A 20436-nucleotide genomic window follows, 5' to 3' on the forward strand; every position below is an offset into this window, starting at 1 on the left:
ATATCGTATTATTAATCGACTGAAAGAAGAATTTTATTAAAGTTATGAAGGATTAAAATGCGCAGCTCGAACGGGTGACGTGATCAGAATGTATCGTATAAAAGTTTCTAAATATATTTCTAGAAATTAAGAAGTAAACAATTAATAGTAAAAGAAATTCATTTTAAAATGAACTTTTCAGTAAGTCAAGTCAGTAATACAGGTGTAGGAACTCTATTCGTACACTAACCTGTTTGAATTACTAAACGCTTTGAATAACGTGACTGATTGAAAATGAAGCAATTATGGAGATGTGTACTCCCCAAAACAAACAGATTGGCTTGTAACATACTTTCATGTTATAAAGTCAAATAAAAGCAGGAAGCAAAGAAAGTTGAGAAACAACGAGTGCGAATGCTCGAGAAAAATGAAAATGTTACTACTTAATTTATATTAAAACTCACAGTGAGTACAAACAGGGTGAGGTCCTCATTAAATCCACAGAAGTATAAATAAATTATATGGGTGAATGGGATGTGATATGCAGAGCATTTTGTTGCAGTTGGAAAGGTTGAAGTATGTACGGGTGAAGAGTAACACGCTACATAAATACATTAATTTTGGGTGATAGTCATCAGTTATATGATCAACAACAGTCACCTTGGTCGCTCCCAACAGTTTCCTGCTACCTTATAGCCATCACCTCAGTATTTCATGCCAGAAATTTCCCTGCACTTTTACTAATTTCTATCTTTCTTCATTTTTATTATTATTACACTGCCTTTCTTCCGTTGTTTGTTTGCGAATTTCGCGCAAAACTACACGAGGGCTATCTGCTCTAGCCGTCCATAATTTTGCAGTGCAAAACTAAAGGGAAAGCAGCTAGTCATCCACACCCACCGCCAACTCTTGGGCTACTCTCTTACCGACAAATAGTGGGGTTGACCGTACATTATAACTCATCCACCGCTGAAAGGGCGAGCATGTTAGGTGTGATGGGGATTCGAACCAGCGACCCTCAGATTACGAGTCGTTCTCTTGTTGATGACTTTTTGCCGCTTCACTGTTTACTTTATTTCACCATCTTCTACTAGCCTATCCTAACAAGTAGTAATAAATATTTGTGTTTTTCAATCAAAAATTATTTGCCAAACAAGTTGCTGTTTGTTAGTGTTTTATGATCGTCAAGAAATCCTGGAATAAATACATGATGTTTGTTACAGTTGTACTTTTTCATTTAGCATGTTCTACCAGATAGTTCTGCTACTGGTAACCTTGAATCTCTTATTTCTTTGATGCTACTGCAGAGCTACAAGTATTTTAATTTTTTTGCTCTTTCCTAGAAGGAAAGTCTCTTATTATTATCCTCGTTTGAAAAAAAAACTGCTGTAAATACGTTAAGACCTATATTTGGGTTTTATATGCGGCAACACACTCTGCTTAAAAATGGCATAACTTTAAATGTCATATCAACAGCCGCTGCACTGGTAACCCATCGTGAAGTTGCAGGTCAGATTCGAATCGACATTAATATACAGTTTGAAACGGTTGGTATAAGCCTTATTAAAGAAAATCAGTTTGTTCTCAGTGACAATAGAACAACTGATAACAAGTCATCACTTTTTAGCAAAAAATCGATCCCGCTAATCATGCAAGTCATTTTATCTTCGCAATTTTCTCTCTCAGCTTCCCTTCACCTTTCGAACTTGCAGGAAATACAATCCCAAATTTATTTTGCTGAAAAGGTTTTAAAAACATACACTAGTTCAGTCAAAGGTAGACTGTAACAAAAAGAAATAAATCTATCTACCCATCTTTTAAGGAAAAAAAAATCGCCATAAGCAAGTAAACTATCTTTTAAGTATAACCTCATAGTTTAACTACTGGAGTATCTGAAAACTGGTCGTCTAATAATAGATAATATGTTAAGTGCCAAGTCTCCAAACTATTCCATTTAAACGTACCTCGGGACGACTAGTATGGGTATCAATATTTTTACTAAAATAAAGCAGAGAACAACGTTTCGACCTTCTTAAATCTTCTTCAGGTTAACGTTGTTCTCTGCTATATTTTAATAAAAGTGTTAATACCCATATCAGACGACCTGGTATATATTTTTACTTCAAGTGGATTTCTCGTCATCACAGATTTATTCAATTTAAAATCATATTCATGCCTATAATAACATTTCATCCAATACCTTCACTAATAAATACATTTAAAATGTCTTCACACTCGATGGCGTTCAGAAGTTGTACTGTACCACTAGTTCGCTATTTGTTTTGGAATTTCGCACAAAGCTACTCGAGGGCTATCGTGCTAGCCGTCCCTAATTTAGCAGTGTAAGACTAGAGGGAAGGCAGCTAGTCATGACCACCCACCGCCAACTCTTGGGCTACTCTTTTACCAACGAAAAGTGGGATTGACCGTCACATTATAACGCCAAACGAGCATGTTTGGCGCGACTCGGGCGCGAACCCGCGACCCTCAGATTACGAAGCGCACGCCTTAACCGCTAGGCCATGCCAGGCCCAGTTCGCTATTACTACCTTCGTAATTATCAGACGAGAATGTTATCTTGACAATTTTATTTTTGTTTTTTTTATGTGTCGCACATATTAGAGTCTATTCCATTGGGAAATACAGACCACTGAATTGGAAACCAACAGGAAGACTGCAACGGTCGTATAAGCTATCTCGCTTTATATGTGAAATTTCAAGCTTTATAGTTGTTTTGTTTGTTATTAAGTTTATATTTGCACAATGGCTATTCGTGCTGAGGCACCTTAGAGATTGACCCCAACTCTGAAAATTATAAGTTTACCCAACATTCATCAGTGGGAACTGTAACATAGCAATAGTAGTAATGATATATTCACATATGTGTGCGTGTTTTCTTATATATAGCAAAGCCACATTGGGCTCTCTGCTGAGTCCACTGAGGGGAAGATATATTCAAATCAAACAACAACAAATTATATTTGAGATGATACTTACAGTAGGTAAATTTAGACTTTCAAAGTTCTGACCAAACTGGCAATTTCCAAACTGTGGTTCACAAGATGATCTGAGAGAGACCACAGTATATGTACAAATAATTTCTTTATAACTTCTCTGACACTAGAGAAACCAATATGTTTTGGTAACGATTTTATTTATTGTAATAAATATGACCATACAACATTTCTAGCATCTTAGACATAATCATATAATAAATTACAATGAAAGTATGTTGGGGCCCTTAGCCAAGGTGTCCGAGGTCTTTGGGTGTTTCAAGCTAAAGAGTTTGAGAGCTTCCATACAAAACACTCTCATATAGTTGAGTAACATTAGAAACAATTTAGAGTTTTTAGTAAAATGAATATTATTCAGTTGTTTTAAGTTCTAATCTGTGGTAGAAAATATACTGAAAGTTTTATAAAATTTAAAATATCTGAATAACATCTGGAATATCTTTTATGTTTTGGAAAATAATAATTAATACTTAAACCTTAAGAGTATCTGTTGTAGCCAAGTAATATTTAGAGTATTTCCGTAAGATCTGGCACAGCTAGGTAACATAAGAAAATCTTCAGAACATTGATTTATCTGAGTGCTATACAGAACATCTAAAAAAACCTGATTTTTATAATTATTATCTAACACATTTAAGATTTTATACAGCTAAGCAATAACTAGCATAGCAAACTAATGTCTAACAATTTCAAAAAGGCCTAGAAAAGCAAATTAAATTGCAAAATATTCTATAAAATACAATTTATGTGTTTCCTAAAATATTTCTGTTATCACTAGTGTACAGAATCTGATATAGCTACGTAATATTTAGAGCAATACAAAAACATCTGATATAGCTAAGCAATCCCTAAAATAATTCAGTACTCATATAACTAAATAATACCTAGTATAGCAAGAGAAAATGTCACTTGGATACCATGTCTATACATTCTAGAGGTTTGTTAGTGAACTACTTAATATAGAAAAAAATATTTCTAAAAACAAGGTTTGTAATTCATGGAGTCCAAACATTTTAGCATCTATAAGTTTCATAAAAATCTTCAGAAGTTCTAAAGTAAGTTAAAAAATGTGTAATTTGAAAGTTTTCAAAATGATTTGCCATTAGCTATGAATTTTTTGGACTATCCTCAAAATTTGAGCATTAAATAAGAAAAGATTTGACATTAAGTAATATATACAATATTTCAAAGTTATAGCATAACTATCTATTATCATGAATATTACAATAATTTTGTCATAAGTTAGGTGTTATAAAGCACTGATGTAAGAATAAAAACACTTGGAGTTCTAGAAAATTTCATTTGGTTAATTTTTTTTTTATCAGGACTACCTTCAGTAATTCTAACGAAATTAACACAGGTAACAACAAAATTATTCCAACAGCAATTCTTAAATAATGTAGCTGTTACATATATGAAGTATTTAGAAGTTTATTTCATGATAAGAAGCAAATGCATTTACATATCAATAGCTCTCATTTAAGTTTACACATTTCAGTCACATACACTATAACACAATGGGTATATAAAATCTCAAAATCTTAGCCACAACTAAAGATTTAACACTCCATCTTCGATATTTCTAGTAAACAAGAAAAAATAGTTTCCTACTAAAAATGCTACAGGTAGTTTACTACACAAGTAGATGTGAACTAATGCTAATCAAACCCATACTTGCTTTCACTTGGTGTATAACATTGGTATGAATAAAGCCTGCCAGCCACAGTTTTCCTTGCTGACTGGGCATTTAGGCTTATATCTGCCATTTGTTTAATATAATATAGGAGAAGAAAAGTGGTATGATGAATATTAGGATAACAGGCATCACATGAATTTAAAAACATTTTGATCAAAAAGTACATTTGTAAAAGCTTGGTTTTAACATTCTCAGTGTATCATAAGATTACTTTCCACTGTTACACAGAGGTTCTACAACAACAAATAGTTTTTTACGTGGGATTAATATTACAACATGTATTAATTTACAAAACAAAAATTACCACTATTTATTATATTGAATTAATAACAAAGATCAGTAAACAGCCTACAGATACCCATTTCTGAAGATATTTCTGGTTATATTAACAAAATTTTCCAAAGCAATTAATAATGCAAAAATAATTCATATCATAATAACTTGCATTAATAATACTCTGTAATGTAAAAGTTACAGAATAAATTTCTGAAAAACATAACAATCAAACTTCTATTAAGGCATTTACAATTATAGGATATAATTTCTGGAATACTTCAGTATGGTAAAAACTCAACCACTCATTAAAAAACCAATGCTGTCAGATTTCCAGACTATTTATACGTTAAACATAAACTTGCTTAGACATTATAAAATAAAAATCAATCCTCTTGTAATGGTACATTAATTCTCAATGCATTTAATTTAAACAAAACAGCTTACAATGTGTTTACTGTAAAACAAACATACAAAAAACCATGTGAGTGTACATTAAAATAAAACTAATTTAAAATCACTGCAATAAAAGTTCAATGTGGAATGTACAAATTTTCAGTTTTACTCAGAAATTTTAAACAAGTAAAAAAGAAAAACATTAATTCTTGAATGCCATAAAGTAAATATTAAGTACTTCAAATTAGTTAAAGTGGCTTAAATGCTAAGATTATCAGACTCTCAAGTGAAGCTGATTATGTCTTTCACTCTCAGGTGAATCAGTCAGTGTAGCTATTTTAAAGTTTGTTTTATTTCATTGAAAAACAATTAGTGGATGAAATAGTTTGAAATTTCAGAATATATTTCAACAGGTTATAGAGATGACAGAAATTTTTTTTTTTATGTGTGATATTTGGATGAAGTTACAGCTCTGAAAATTGAAACAATTTCATTGCAATGATTTTTAAGTAAGAATTAAAAGTGCTTTGTTTTTGTTGTTGATTTTAATTACTGATTTTAAAGTCCACCTATATGCTTTTAAACTTCTCTGTAAAGTATTTATTTTTAAAACTATACTGTATCTGTATTTATGACCACACAATAGAAATAACCTTTTAACATACAGAAATAGAAACATGCGAACTGTGGTTTTAAATTGTTTTTCAGAAGGTTTCATTTATTAATGCAAGAAGTATTACACATGTTTTATATTCATTTATATATTTTTCTTGTAAATTAATTTTTGTGATTTTCTTTGTCTACTCAAGCAGGCAGATAAAACTAATGAAAAAATTGGTTAAAACAGTGGGGCATCATTGATGAAACAAAATTTTATACAACAGAGTGCAAAATGATTTAACTAAGTTTAACTTATCTTGTTCTATAAAAAACATTTATTTTTCTATCATACTACAATATCAGGATGCAAATAAGACAAAATGATAATGCAAGCTTTCAAAAAACAAGACTGTACTTGTGGAGGAAACTGTTCACACCTTTTGTTCTCGTAACATATCACCAAGTTAATGTTCTATTACTTTGTTCTCATTTCTATTGAAATAGAAGCAACACTAGCTTATACTGTTTATAATTGTTTATTACAGCTGAGATCCACAAATGAGGTTGAAAAACAGTTGTTTAGTAAAAATCAATAAAAGTATAGTTTTACTTATGCTACAAAATCAACTTAATACTATTTTCTTAAAAAATTATTACAACTTTCTTCCTAGCTGAATACAAGTGGTGTACTATGTCCAAGAAAAAAAATGAAGAAATTCACAAATATCTAATAATTTCATTCAGATTGCAATCTAAATCACAAACCCAAATTTGTGATTTTAAAAACATTTGATGTACAACATTTAACAATTCTGAAATTGTTAACTGTGTTAAAGAACCACTATAAGTTTATTTTTTATATATATTTTTTTAATTTAATGGTGCAATTTTGCCCACAAGGCAGGAAGCACCCATACACTGCTTATGGGCAATTTTATCCCAAGGTTAGTAAATATAACAGATAATGCAAGTATTGAGACAGTTAAGATTTCAAGCTTATTAAACTATAATTAAAACATTTCATACCACTTATATAACTTAAATAGGCTCAAAAACACATATTTTAGAGGGAATTTTCTTGAAAAATACATTTTTTTGTTTTATCTCAAAACAAAATGCATCTACGTACGTACACTTGCAAAGTGTTTATCTTATAGTACACAACACTTGAAACTTAAGCCCAAACAGAGTGACATATTTTATGAAAAAAAGAATTTCACAGAAATATTCAGTAAGTTTAAATCAGAGGTCACAACACCATACATCTACAAAGATAATATACAATTATTTCTTAGCAACTGAAAGATCATGTTAATCATGTTCATACAGGTTATTACACTTTAAAAACTATTTTTCTAAATCAAAAGTTACTTATATAGGCTACTGAGTTGTCACAGGAGGAGCAAGTCGGCTAACAAAACCAATGGCTGAATGACAAAATCTTCGGAGAGTTTCAGGACAACGAGGATGGTTAGCTTGCATTTCAATAGACAATCGGAGTTCATGGAATACATTTCTATAAATACAGGTATCAGTTTTATTCTGTACCATCATATTTAAAAAATGAGCAGTAATACAATTAAATTACACTTTTAGGTATAATATTAAGATTACAATTTTTTAGAAATAAATGTTAACAATAAAGCCTAAAAATCTGAAGGACAATTTAGACTTTCAACACACTGAAATTACTCTCAACTATTAATGAATATATTATAAAGAATCTAAGAGAAGAAATTTTTTCTCTCATCACAAACCAATATACTTTATATAATTTATAAGTTTACTTCTTAGCAACAGAACACAATTTGTTATAACAAAAACAAGTTAAAACTTACCTTGTGTAGGGATTTCTACGAGATGCATATCGAAGAGTCAAGAAGCGATAATAAACAAAAGGAGTAAGAAGACTTCCACGCCCTCTGTACCAAAGAAAAATAATCCTGAACTATAACTATAAAAATTAAAAATCAAAAACTGAAGCTATCAGAAAAGAAATCTGAGAGATATTTTGCACTACATCATTATACAGATAAGAACTTCAATCACAACTTGAACTCAATCTATAAAAGTTATAGCTCTCCAACTTTTCTTTGTTAATAATATGGCAAGAACATTAGATAAGTGTTATATAGGAAGGTATAATCTTCATACTGAATCCCCTTTGTGTACTCTATTAATCTCTGCCAAACTCTGAAAGTACCTTTAAGGTACCCTGAAGAGGGTATCACAAAAAATTCAGATTCCTATCTCTTCCCAACACATTATAGGATATGTCAGTTAGTATTTGTGTACATACACATATGCTCCTAGCCTATCATTAGCCTTCATGTGCTTTAAAAATAGTATCACAACTTATTATCTATGCATATACCTTTTAAAAAATTGATCAAAGTTTAAATCCAATATAAGATTAAATATAACAAATTATTATAAGCACTAAAGTCATTTTTATATCAGATAACCAAACAAAATATAGAAGCAGAATAAACATCTGAAATAATTTTAATAAAATCTCTATGTAGTTTTTACACATATTTAAATAGAGAAAAACATGTCAAGTGTAATTATATCACAATTTTACTTGAAAACTTTTCCAAACATTTGCTAAACTATCCAAGAGTTACAAATTATTTGGTATGTTTTTATGTATTCATAGTTAAAACATTTGTGCAAAATAAACTAATATAGTGATCCTTACATATGTGAACAACACATTTTTGAAGGTCATCAGTCATATTTTATTAATATAAAAATAATGAACCCGTTACTGACATTAACAGGTCCATAACGTCATTTATCACTTGTTTTTGATGTGATATTAAATTCAACATGCTAGTACTGAAAACAATATCTTCCACAATACTCATATTCCAATCTTCTTAATGACCCAATACTAATGTTTCCATGCTGTCACATTTTTTGGAGAACTGATTTGTCAATATTTTTTCACTCCTTTTATGCAGACATGCAAAATAAAAGTACAAAAGGGTACCCTAAAGAGTGGCATCACAAGAAATTCAAATCCATATCTCTTACCCATGCATTGATGTATGTCAGTTAGTGTATGTCTATACATATATGTAGTTTGATAAGGGACTTTACGGGTATGTGGTAGAATGATATTGCTGTAATTCTAATTTAACTGGTCATCTTTCCCATAAAAGAACCCAATGATTTCAAGATGTAACTGAATGCTTGTGAACCATCATTTTCTAATCTTTATTTCCTATCTTGTCAGTTATCCAATGAGATATCCAAAGCATTCACTTGCAGATGAAGGCATTGGCTTTGACTGACTTAAAGTGTCGTTTTGCTATTTAAGATTTTCCTCTTTTGTAGAGAACATGAAAACTCCCTTTTGCCTGTACATTGTTTAAATATTTCAATATAAGGATGTTTTTCTTTGCAAAGAACAAACACATAACCATCCAGCCACTGATTAAGAGGCCTTTTACGATTTCATTCAACGAAGTTCGTATTCATATGTAAGATATGAATACCTGTCCATCATTTATCAATTGCAAGGAAACAGTAATTACAGATGTTTATAAAAAAATATATGAATGAATCATTATAAAGTGTTCTCCTAAAATGCTAATAATTGGTAACAAAACAAAGCATTACTTACGTAAAAATCATAAATAAAGTTAAAGGCATCAAGAATATTTCTGTAAAAGCCACCAAGCGCAAAATGTTGATTTGCTGCTGTCCAACTAAAGACATCAGTGATCGAGCTAACCATCCTGAATTTTGTCCAAGTTTCTATGCACAGAAAAAAATAATTCAAATGGAGAAACACCTATGCATAATTATATATAAGCAAAATTAAATTTGCAATAAGAGCTTCAACAATGCTAATAATAGCAAAATGAAATGCTAACATATTTCATGAAAAATAATTACACCTAAACCATTTATCTAATTACTTTCAATTATTTGGTTCATTACTCTAATATTACACATCTATACTTTACTTATTATATTCAAGAAAAAAAAAAGGCTGGAGAAACAGTTGAAATAAATATACCTAATTATCAATTTACGGAATATTTACATAGAAAATTACAACTTACATCAAGTATGATGATGCTATAACTTGCTGAATGAAGAAGTGCAAATAGAAAAATTGGTAGAAGTACCACTTAATGCTTGGTTAGGGACAATTATTTATAAATTTAAAAATGAAACAATATTTACAAAATGCAACTCTTTCTAACTTTTACACCAGTTTAAAGTTGTATTACAAAAATTAGATGTATTAACTAAGATTTACAATGTTTTAAAATATTCATTCAAAATACACTCTCCCAAAGCATGTTCCAACCACACCACAGTGATGAGATAAAAACTGATATATTGCACACTGAATGTTCACTATGTTCATTACTTTAATTTAGAAAATAAAGATGGCTTGTCTGTATTTAATTATATAAAAATGTTTAGTTAAGGTACATTTCATTAATGGGTAATACACAAGATTTTACTTAACTCAGATATCATAACTTAAACACATTATTGATAGTTATAAGCTTCAGTCATACACAATAACAGGGTAAAGTAAAAACTTACTTAACTGCAATTTAACTCAACCCCTCAACTGAACAAAAAGTGACATATGCAAGTAATTATTTTGTTCTAAGTTAAAAAATATCCATTTTCTATTTTTTTCTGTTGGCTGTGTGTGTGTGTTTCTTGCAACAAAGCCTCATTGGCCTGTCTGCTGAGTCTACCGAGGGGGAATTGAACCCCTGATTTTAGCATTGTAAATCCAAAGACAATTGGCTGTCATAAGAAATTATGTGCAAAATAATCAACCACATTGTTACCCACTATCTCTGGCATAGAACTAAATAAGATGTCTCAACCCTCCTCTTTCTAGGGTTTTTTTAAAAGTAATATAGGAGGTTACTGTTAATTTATGTGCTAAATAACTTAAAACAACAAACATTTGAAGAAAATTAAAAATAAATTAAACAAAGAAAAAAGTTTAGAAAAAGTATAAAAAATTACAATGACTGAAGATGATGTGGCACACTGTAGGGTTGTCTGATACCAAGTCTAGAATACTTGCTGTATCTACTATATGTTTTTTTTAGAGTGCTTTACAAGTAAAAACATTTTTAAAAAATGAGCAATCAATAATGATGAGGAATGTCTGTAGTGTTTTTCTTGAATTTAATAGTTAACATTATAAAGCCAATAATTCATTGTGATAACACTACCATTTATAAATTAAACTAATTTGACTTTAATGAGATCTCATGGGCACAACCACCACCTGCCGTAAATCTCCAGGTAGATTAATGTACTCCACGTTGGGAAAAAAATGGTTTATAATGATATGAATTTGTTTTTCATATACCATAACCTGAAGATCAGTTTTTACTGCCAAATAAAGGATACATGTAATGGGGTATGCATACAGGAAAATAAGGGAATAGAATAGATAGTGGCAACTATCTTCCATCAGTAGCAAAGTCAGAAACTCTCTGTTGAACTGAACATTTGGAAGACGTTGATGAAGACGAAGTGCACTTGTAGCAGCATTACTCATCAGTGCCTTGTAATAACAACTATATGGATTAAACCTGAAAAAGATAGGCACAGTGTTCAAAGTCAAAGTATCACATTGATGCAACTGAGCATTTATATTCCTCTGAAGTTTAATAAAGAAAACTAGACTGAAAGAAATAATGTCAGGATATAATTATCAGATTTCAATCTAAAGTATTGTTGAGTGGTTCACACCAGTAACAATACAGATGAAAAACTTGATCATAAATCTCCTCATATCCACTTTAAAGAATAAATTATCATACATCATTACAACTAAACCAGAATTTTAAATTGGTATCACATAAAATTAGACAGTAACCTTTTTTAACTCTATATTTTGGAATGCCTCAACTATTAGATATTTTGATATTTAACAAATTTTTATAAATTATTAATGCAAAAATCATCACGCACAGTTCAATATTCACCTGGCAACTAAAACAACTACCACTGCTATTCACTTTTTATTTTTGCATCTGTTTCTTACAGTAGCAGTTGATAAAAAAAAAGAATAACAGTATTTGTTTGGGATCTTTATTTAATAAAAGAAATGTATTACTGATTACTTAGCATAATGCATAGACACAGAATACCCAAATTATACTAATTATATTCCACTAATAACAACCATGACTAAAGCACAGTTCACAATCCATAGTCTGGTTGTATTATGATTTTATAAAACTATCAAATATTGTATTCAACTAATATATTATATTAGAAGCTCAATAACTGACATAATTAAAAATAATGTTTTATAAATAATTTACACATTTACATAGCTGCAAAAAAACTTGTGCATTTGACATACTTACCCAAATAATGGTATCAAATACCAGAAAGTCAGAAGCATCGTGGCCATTCTAGTCATCCATAATAGAGCACCAACTTTATTAGATGTCATGTGTTCCTGTAAAGTACACACACACACACACACATTTTTTTTGTATTATGTTTTAAAGTTAATGACGTGTAAAACACATATAATACTGCAAAATGCAGAAATGGTGTAATAATGCATGGCAAATACTTAATCATATATATGTTTATACTGTGGCAAAAATCTAGAAAATAATATGTGCAGAAGATTTAGAGTGACCTTTATACAATTCTCAAGCATGTATACAAAAATCTGTTAAAGACTAGTCATGAAATGTACTTTAACCATCTCTATCAAAGCCCTGTTACATCTCAAAAGCTTCAGCACCATGACAAAACACCAACAGTGTTTACAGCTAAAATTCTTCAATAGGGCCTTGTAATGTAAAAATCATGCATTCCACATTCAAGCTACTGCCTATTTCAATTGAGATATTCTTTCTAGCTCCACACTGACACCACAAACAACAGTCAAGACAAAATTGCCAAAAAGATATCTCAGAAGGCAAACACAGGTGAAGGGAAAAAGCAAAATCTGCCAGCACCTAATCAAAGTCCACACTTTGGTTTATTTTGAATTTTGCGTAAAGCTACATGAGGGTTATCTGCACTAGCCATCTCTAATTTTGTAGTGTGAGACTAGAGGGAAGACAGCTAGTCATCACCACCCACTGCCAACTCTTGGGCTACTCTTTTACCAATGAATAGTGGTAATGACTGTCACATTATAACATCTCCATGGTTGAAAGGGTGAGAATGTTTGATTGGATGGGGATTTGAATCTGTGACCCTCAGATGATAAGGCTAATGCCTTAACCACATGGCCATGCTGGGCTAAAAGTCCATAGTAGACAATCACATGTCATCATAGCCACAGATGACTCCTACACCAAAAACACCACAAGAAGTTGTTGGGTATTCATTATCTTGACATTTTGTAAAGATGGTGAAATATTCAAGTTTCCCACAAGCAGCACAAAGAGTGAACTGAAAACCATAAAAACAACTCTCCTCCTAATTTTTGAATGGAACAAACAAAAAAAGAGACAGTGCCACCACCAACTTAACAGTTGCAGCTAAATCACATGCAATACTATGTAAAATTCAGTGACTAACCCTCAGCTGGATGGCACAAAACGAAGCAAGTGCATGGTAAGACCATCACCTGGACATATGCACAAGGAAATATAGGGATAAAGCTCAGTCAGATAGTTTATAAGCTCAAGAAATAAGCCTCTTTATCCAATCCAGCATAACTCTAATGGTAAGATATTGTCCTCTTTATATTAGTGAAAGGGGACAACTATGGAAGATCTTTATTAATATATGAGGACATGAGAGTGCTTGAAAATAATGTATTGTATGGCACAGATGAAAAATCCTATAACAGTATAAAACCAAAAGATCAACAGTCACATCTATAAAGGAACTCTTTTTATTTCCTTATATGAGAGGTTAGCACCTGTTGACCCAACACCTTGAACTGTTACCTAGTACTCAACATATGTAGGAATGAAGTCATTAAGCATATAAAAACCTAATAAAATGCTAAAATATGTTGATTCATAAGGATAAAATAAGCTAGAAAATTTTTTTTGGTGGAGCTAATCCTGACACTACTTTCAAAGAACCGTTTTATTAGATATATTATGACTCATCTCAGAGTGAAATTTCACACTTTGACTGAAATACTGGATATGCTAACTTGCTGCATTGAATATTATTTTTCTTCACACCATGAATAATACAACTAAACAGTTTTGAAGAATAACTTGAGAAATATTACAAGTCCAGACATGGAATAGTACACCTAAATAATTATGCAATATAATTAGTACTATATCATTTGTCAAAATCAATAAGCCATACTTATGAATGGCTGTAACCATGAATCTTCTTAAAAATGTCAAAGAACCAGTAGGCTAAAGTTTATTCCAGTGCTCTTTATTATTTTCCTAATTTTTTTCACTCATTTAAAAACAAAACAAAATGTGTTGTATTCTATAATGACTTTCTTTGACAAACTATACTCTTGTTATCTTTTCCTGATTACTGACACTGAAGTACTAAACATATAAAATAGAAAAACAATTACACAGTGTAACTGGTCCACTTGTGAAGCTATCAAACTGTATTGTATTTTGCAGCAGCAGATAATCCACAATTTATTTCAGCATGAAATCATGAACACTTATTTCAAACAGGTTTTTCCTTCTTCAAGTATGGTTAATGAATAGGGGAAAGACAATGTAAAACTTGGAACAAACATGTGAGATATATTCCGAGATAAATTACAGTCAGTTTTCTTAATGGAAATAATTAATAAAAGTCATTACAATAATCTAATACATGTGTGACCATAATAGATTACTAATGTTGAAAAAGTTATATCATTCACTTCAATCTTGTTTACTTGTAAGAAATCATGTACAATGCACATCAGGTAAGTGTTTTTCAGAACTATAAACCCTTTTGCAACAGGCTTGGGTATAATATACATAGTTCATCTACACATTTTCATAGGTTAAGTATTTGCACTATAACTTTTGATACAGCATGTATATCTTCACAAAATTTGTTAGATTTTTAGCAAAGATTACAAATACTTTGTCTAGAGAAAAATCAGATTTTCTAATGAAATATTTTCCTAAAGATTTGTTTGTGAAAATAGAGTCTGTTTCATTACTAGTTCTAGTGCAAAGTGATTTCATGTTGTGATTAAAAAACTATTCTTCATCCCAAAAATCTCAAATATTATTTGTGTAATCTCTAATACCTCTAAATACATTTAAAGCATTTGTTTTCAGTAAGACTTTAAATTTTATGTTATTTTCTATACTCTAACTGTGTGGGTCTGTCACTTGACTAATCTCATAAACACCATAAAAAAATTAGGAAATATGAATTATGCTTTTTTAAAACTAGAATGACTATATATTATAACACTAAAATACAAATGTTTAAGCTAAGTAACTTAAGTCTTATAACACTATATATTTATTATTCTTTATTATATATACTTTCCAGTCATGCCAAGCTAACATAACTTGCATTGCATGGTGCACGTGTACTCATGTTATATATCCTATAATATAAAACTGACCTTTAGTCTTCCTGGTCTTGGCTTGGTTTTAGTGGACTAGTATTTTGTAATATACAGCCACATTTCAATTATTACATATATATAGATTATTACTATTTAGAAATAAGTTATAAAACTTCTTTTTCTTGAAATATAGAACAATAAATCAAGAAGTGAAGCGAACAATTATCTCTTCTAGCTACAACTTTTGAGCTCAGTTGCTGCTAGAAATAGTTTGCTAAGCATTTTAAAACTTTACATGTGGAGGATATCAAAGAATTTTTTTTTTTTTAGGTATTACATATACAGTTGAATAACCAAAAAAAAACAACTATATACTGATACCACAGAATTCCACTATGATTTATTATGCTTACTAACTAAGATTTATTTAGATTTTATGAAATATGAAATTTTAAGCAGACGAAAGACATAACCTACCTCATTGAAATCTTGGATTGAAAGAACATGGAAGCCTTTTCAAAGATTAAACATCAAGAAAAACCCTTCTGGGTACATTCTATGCTCTTGATTGGTTATTCATACACCATATATTGAAGTAAGTAAATGTAAGGCAAAAATTCAAAAAATGGAAAGAGTCCAATGTGGCCACTACATTTGGTTCAGTATACAAGCCATATCTCAGCAATATAGAAAGATATGAGACACTTATTTTATATTCTAGCTTGATAGTATTAGTAATTTGACTTCCTAATTTTTACAAAAGTGTAGACTTAATATTTTGACATCAGAGACATCTAACTTTAAAATGCTGCATTCAACATATGTGATTCAATAAAATCTACATTTAGGTATGCTATTTAATATTTACTTTCAAATTAAGAAACTAGCTCATATGTGATATTAAAGTTTTAATTATAATCTACAATTTGATCCCAAACTTATTTACATAAATTCATAAAATAGTAGTTCAATAAATCTTTGAATGCGATGACATGGCCTTTGAACTGTGACCCAATGTGAAAGGATTAATCCAATATGGTAAGCAAATTGGTAATTAATAGTTGTTTTCATTTTTTAGACTTATGGCTTTTGAATTGTACTTTGAACACATGAATTATAGTAGGAGCTATAAAGGGTGGAAAACTACATGTAACTGTTAAAAAATTGCTTGTTTTTTATTAGCAAACATTCTCATCCATCTGATCCTTTGGGACTATGTTGACTGCTTTTACAAACTGTTGTGAAAAAACCTTGTTGCTACACTTCTATATGGCTGCATACAATACCTTACACAATGTTAATTAGCACCAACCATGTTTATTACTTGTCTAACTTTATCATTTTCACTTTTTAAATACTGTAAAGATGTAACTATATCTGATATATATATAACTTTTGTGTTAAACATACAATCATGATGAAACTACCAAAATCTTCAATCACTTGGAAATATGGACAACATTTAAAACAGTAAAACAGCAACACAACTATATTAATTTGTAGTTAACAGATGTTCAAAGTATAAAGTGTAGTGATGTAACTGACAGAAAAATTTGACTTACGATCACAGCTTGAAGGCCTCTTCGTGGAGTAGAGTTTTGATATTCTGAACTGGCACTTGAACTTGACTGGTTGTCACTCATTGTTGGTTCTATCTTTTTAATACCTTAATCTATAACTAATTATTGCTTTCAGTGATACATACAAGCATAATCAACACACAAAACATATTAGCTAAAGTTTTAATGCATAATTACATGTGTAAAAAATACCTCATCATAATGGATTACTTACAAAACAGCATTATAACAAACTTTAACAAAATACCACCCAATTCATTAACTCAGAGGATTTTTCAAAATGTTTGCAATTTTTATAATATATATTTCAGTCATTTTGCTCAGGAATCAAATTTATTTGAACAGTTATACACATCTGGGGACAATTCATACAAATTTTCTGACTTTCTAGTTAAAAACTGTACATATATGATCATGTTTAAGAAGGACACATGTCTGTCATGTTTGCTTACTGGAATCATTTACATTTTAGTTTTCTCTTTCTCCAGATCATCATCACATCTTTTTGACTGAAATATGTGCTTCATCTAATCTCTGACCTTCTTTAAAACTTTGGAGGAAAGCTAAATCTAATATTTTTGCTTTATTTATGTTTAATTTCTCAATCTTCATCATTACTTACTACCAAAGGATTAATATCTACATGATTCAAGTAAATTTAAACAATTCCCATAAAATAATCAGAATTATTAGTAATACATTTTCTTGTAAAAACAAGGAGGATTTTAAAAATCTTAAAAATTGGTTATCTAGTACTTTTTGATAAAAGCACTGCTTAATTAGCATTCTTTCAGGGCCCAATATCCATTTTAATATTATGCTATCTTTTATATTACTGACAAAATTTCAACTGTTAGTTTTATCACCAACAGCCAATTGTTTTTCATATGCTCCTTTGAACTTAATGTTTTTGGCCAAATCCTAGCCTTTACTATGGTTATATAAAATTCCTGTCAATTTAAGCTTCTTAAAGGTATGGCATTTTACTTTATAACTTTAGTATACCATTTAGGTTTGATCTTCTCCATTATCCTTTTATTCTTCTTAGAAATACACTGAAGTTGAATTAAAAACAATTTACTTTTGAAAATTTTTACAGCTATATCTCACACCATCCTTTGATTCATTATCCCAGCTTAACAAATGATAAACCTTGTATCATGGTTTAAAAATGGACTTTCTAAAAATAATATCTGCAAAGCTATCTACAGGGAAGCTATAAAAATTACAAAAGTAATTTACATAAAGTAGTAGCTATAATAACTCTACAAATGTTATATTCTAAGCCAGTGTAAATAATCTTCCAGATATTTTCTGTATCTCAACCAAGGTTCATAAAAACTTTCCCTAATTTTTCACTGTGTCTGTCTGATTGATCAGAATGCATATTCGTTTGGCCTCAGTAACAAAACCCAATAATCAATATTCAGTTTATTTTTCCCTAATTTCTGTTCCACACTATTAACTTTCTTCTCCTTTTCTGTCCCAGTTCCATCCCTTTTCCCATCACCTAAAATTCTTTCTAAAAATTTAAAACATTCAAACTTGTCCCCATACCTCATACAATAGAAATTGAAAACTTACAAGTGTGTGTGTGTGTTTACAGGAATCACATAATAAAAATCTCTGATCAGTCTGATCTTTTATGTCCTGCAATAACTCCTATATGCTTGTTTGACATAAAATCCTATCTCTCACCAGCAAGTTTCAGAAGATCGATCCTTCTTCTATATCTTTCAAATCCAAAGCATTAAAAACACACTCAGTATTTCTTTGTATGTAAGCTAAAATTCCATTTACATTACTACTAGTAAAATGACATTTTATATAAAGATTTAGAAACTTTGTAGCATATATGTCCTCTTTAAATTGATTTCCCATACAAGGTTTTAGGAAGAAATAATTTATTTTAGTTTCTAATTACAAAAATTCATTTGAATATTACAAATTTATTAATGCTTTTATTTAATTACACTTCAGATTTCTATGTGCATCAGTTAACTTAAGTATGGCATTTGTCCTTTTATATTTTTTAACAATCTGACATTACAAATAAATGAAAATTAAATGCTTTGAGTTTGTTAAAATTTGGTAAGTAAAGGTTTCCCATTTCAAACACAAATTCCCATTCAAAAGTTTCTTTCAATTTTCTTTAGATGCTCCCTCTTTTTTAAAAAATTTCATAGCAAAAATGTTATTATGAGAACTGGAACAGAGATATTACTAGCTTTGATCTTAATTTGCTAAAATCTTAAACCTAATAACTACTTACACAATAATGATTAGCCCTAAAAAAAATTCTCCCACCTAAATTTTCTGAACAATAACCTCATCAGTGATTAATATTAAATTCAAAACTTATTATCCCTGTTTGGTTCCCTATATTATAGCATTATACATAAAATTAGAAGGTTCGCACATTTGTGATTCATTCATAATCAAATACCATGTGCTTCTGTCGATATGAGAAATTTGTGGAAACAAGAGTACTTTTACTGAATAATTATATCACTTCCGAATTCCAGAAAATTAATAACCAAATCGCGCCTCAATATTATTTTATTACATTTAAAGGTTGGGTGTAATACAAAGCAAAAACTGAAAATAGTTGATACTGAATTATGACTACAACCTAATGAATTCTGATCACATTTGTGAAACTCTTGGTTTAAAACTTGAAACTTTTATTGATAATAAGTAGTTAATATTGAATATACTTCAATTAAATATTACAACATTAGTTTTTAGTTGTATTATTAGTCTATGCCATTTCTTAATCAGGAATTGTTGAATTATTAATCATAAACTCTAGCCAAAGACTTAAAAGTTAAACTTTAAAGTTAGTAATAACAGAATTAAAATATTTGAAAAAGTTTTATATAAATTTAAAAGGATTCACAAATATATTTTCTTTTTAGGCATTACAAAATAAAATATTAAGAATTTCAAATAAAACATAATATAATCATGGTTAACATTATTAAAAACCCATTTAATCATTTTCGGCGAATTTGGACCTACTTTTTCTCTTGCCCTTACTCTCTGTACCTCTTCACTAAAAAAAAAAATGCATTTAACCAAGTACGTTTCGTTAGTAGAAATTTATTAATACGGAAAGCTGTAAAGAATATTGTTAAATTTACCTTTCAAAATGCTATTATTTTACAACGATATCCCACAGAAAAAATTATTGTTACCAATTTATTATTTATTTAATAGATATAGTTTCATACGTAAATTATAATATAGATATAGGCTAATCTCGTAACCAGGCTTTAAAAGTGGATCATGCCCTCTCACGGTAAGTAATAAATTTTTATTTCGTTTTCTGGTACATAATGTTTTAATAAAGATAACACTTTGTTCTTAGATGTTCAGTTTATTAGTTTGTTATTAAGCGCAAAGCTCTATAAT

The 20436-nt window shown here is 29.9% G+C and overlaps 1 protein-coding gene across 17 annotated transcripts; it reads right to left on the reverse strand.

Moving 5' to 3' along the window:
- Nucleotides 1-3114: 3114 nt before the first annotated feature.
- Nucleotides 3115-20310, reverse strand: LOC143225915 (transmembrane protein 33-like). 17 transcript variants are annotated; one of them, XM_076456127.1, is made up of 10 exons: nt 20166-20304; nt 20044-20077; nt 18607-18755; nt 17005-17120; nt 12333-12427; nt 11365-11549; nt 10035-10102; nt 9590-9723; nt 7797-7880; nt 3115-7474 (listed from the first exon to the last, which is right to left on the reverse strand). In XM_076456127.1, the coding sequence occupies exons 4-10, from the start codon at nt 17083-17085 to the stop codon at nt 7339-7341; spliced, it is 783 nt and encodes a 260-aa protein (XP_076312242.1). In that variant the 5' UTR covers nt 17086-17120; nt 18607-18755; nt 20044-20077; nt 20166-20304; the 3' UTR covers nt 3115-7338. The 17 variants fall into 17 exon arrangements, with proteins under 17 accessions (XP_076312242.1, XP_076312257.1, XP_076312250.1 ...); XM_076456142.1 differs by having other exon boundaries at nt 17005-17093; nt 18721-18755; nt 20166-20299; XM_076456135.1 differs by having other exon boundaries at nt 17005-17097; nt 20166-20299.
- Between the last annotated feature and the right edge of the window lie 126 nt (nt 20311-20436).

This window comes from Tachypleus tridentatus, chromosome 9, assembly GCF_004210375.1.
Source record: "Tachypleus tridentatus isolate NWPU-2018 chromosome 9, ASM421037v1, whole genome shotgun sequence".
In the NCBI taxonomy this organism is placed as follows: Eukaryota; Metazoa; Arthropoda; class Merostomata; order Xiphosura; family Limulidae; genus Tachypleus; species Tachypleus tridentatus.

Coding starts and splice junctions, on each gene's coding strand:
- LOC143225915 (XM_076456138.1), bottom strand. CDS start 17,085: ATGAGTGACAACCAGTCAAGTTCAAGTGCCAGTTCAGAATATCAAAAC. Junction 11,550..12,332: donor TATTTGATACCATTATTTGG/GTAAGTATGTCA, acceptor TATCTTTTTCAG/GTTTAATCCATATAGTTGTT. Junction 7,881..9,589: donor ACTTTATTTATGATTTTTAC/GTAAGTAATGCT, acceptor TCTTTGGTACAG/AGGGCGTGGAAGTCTTCTTA.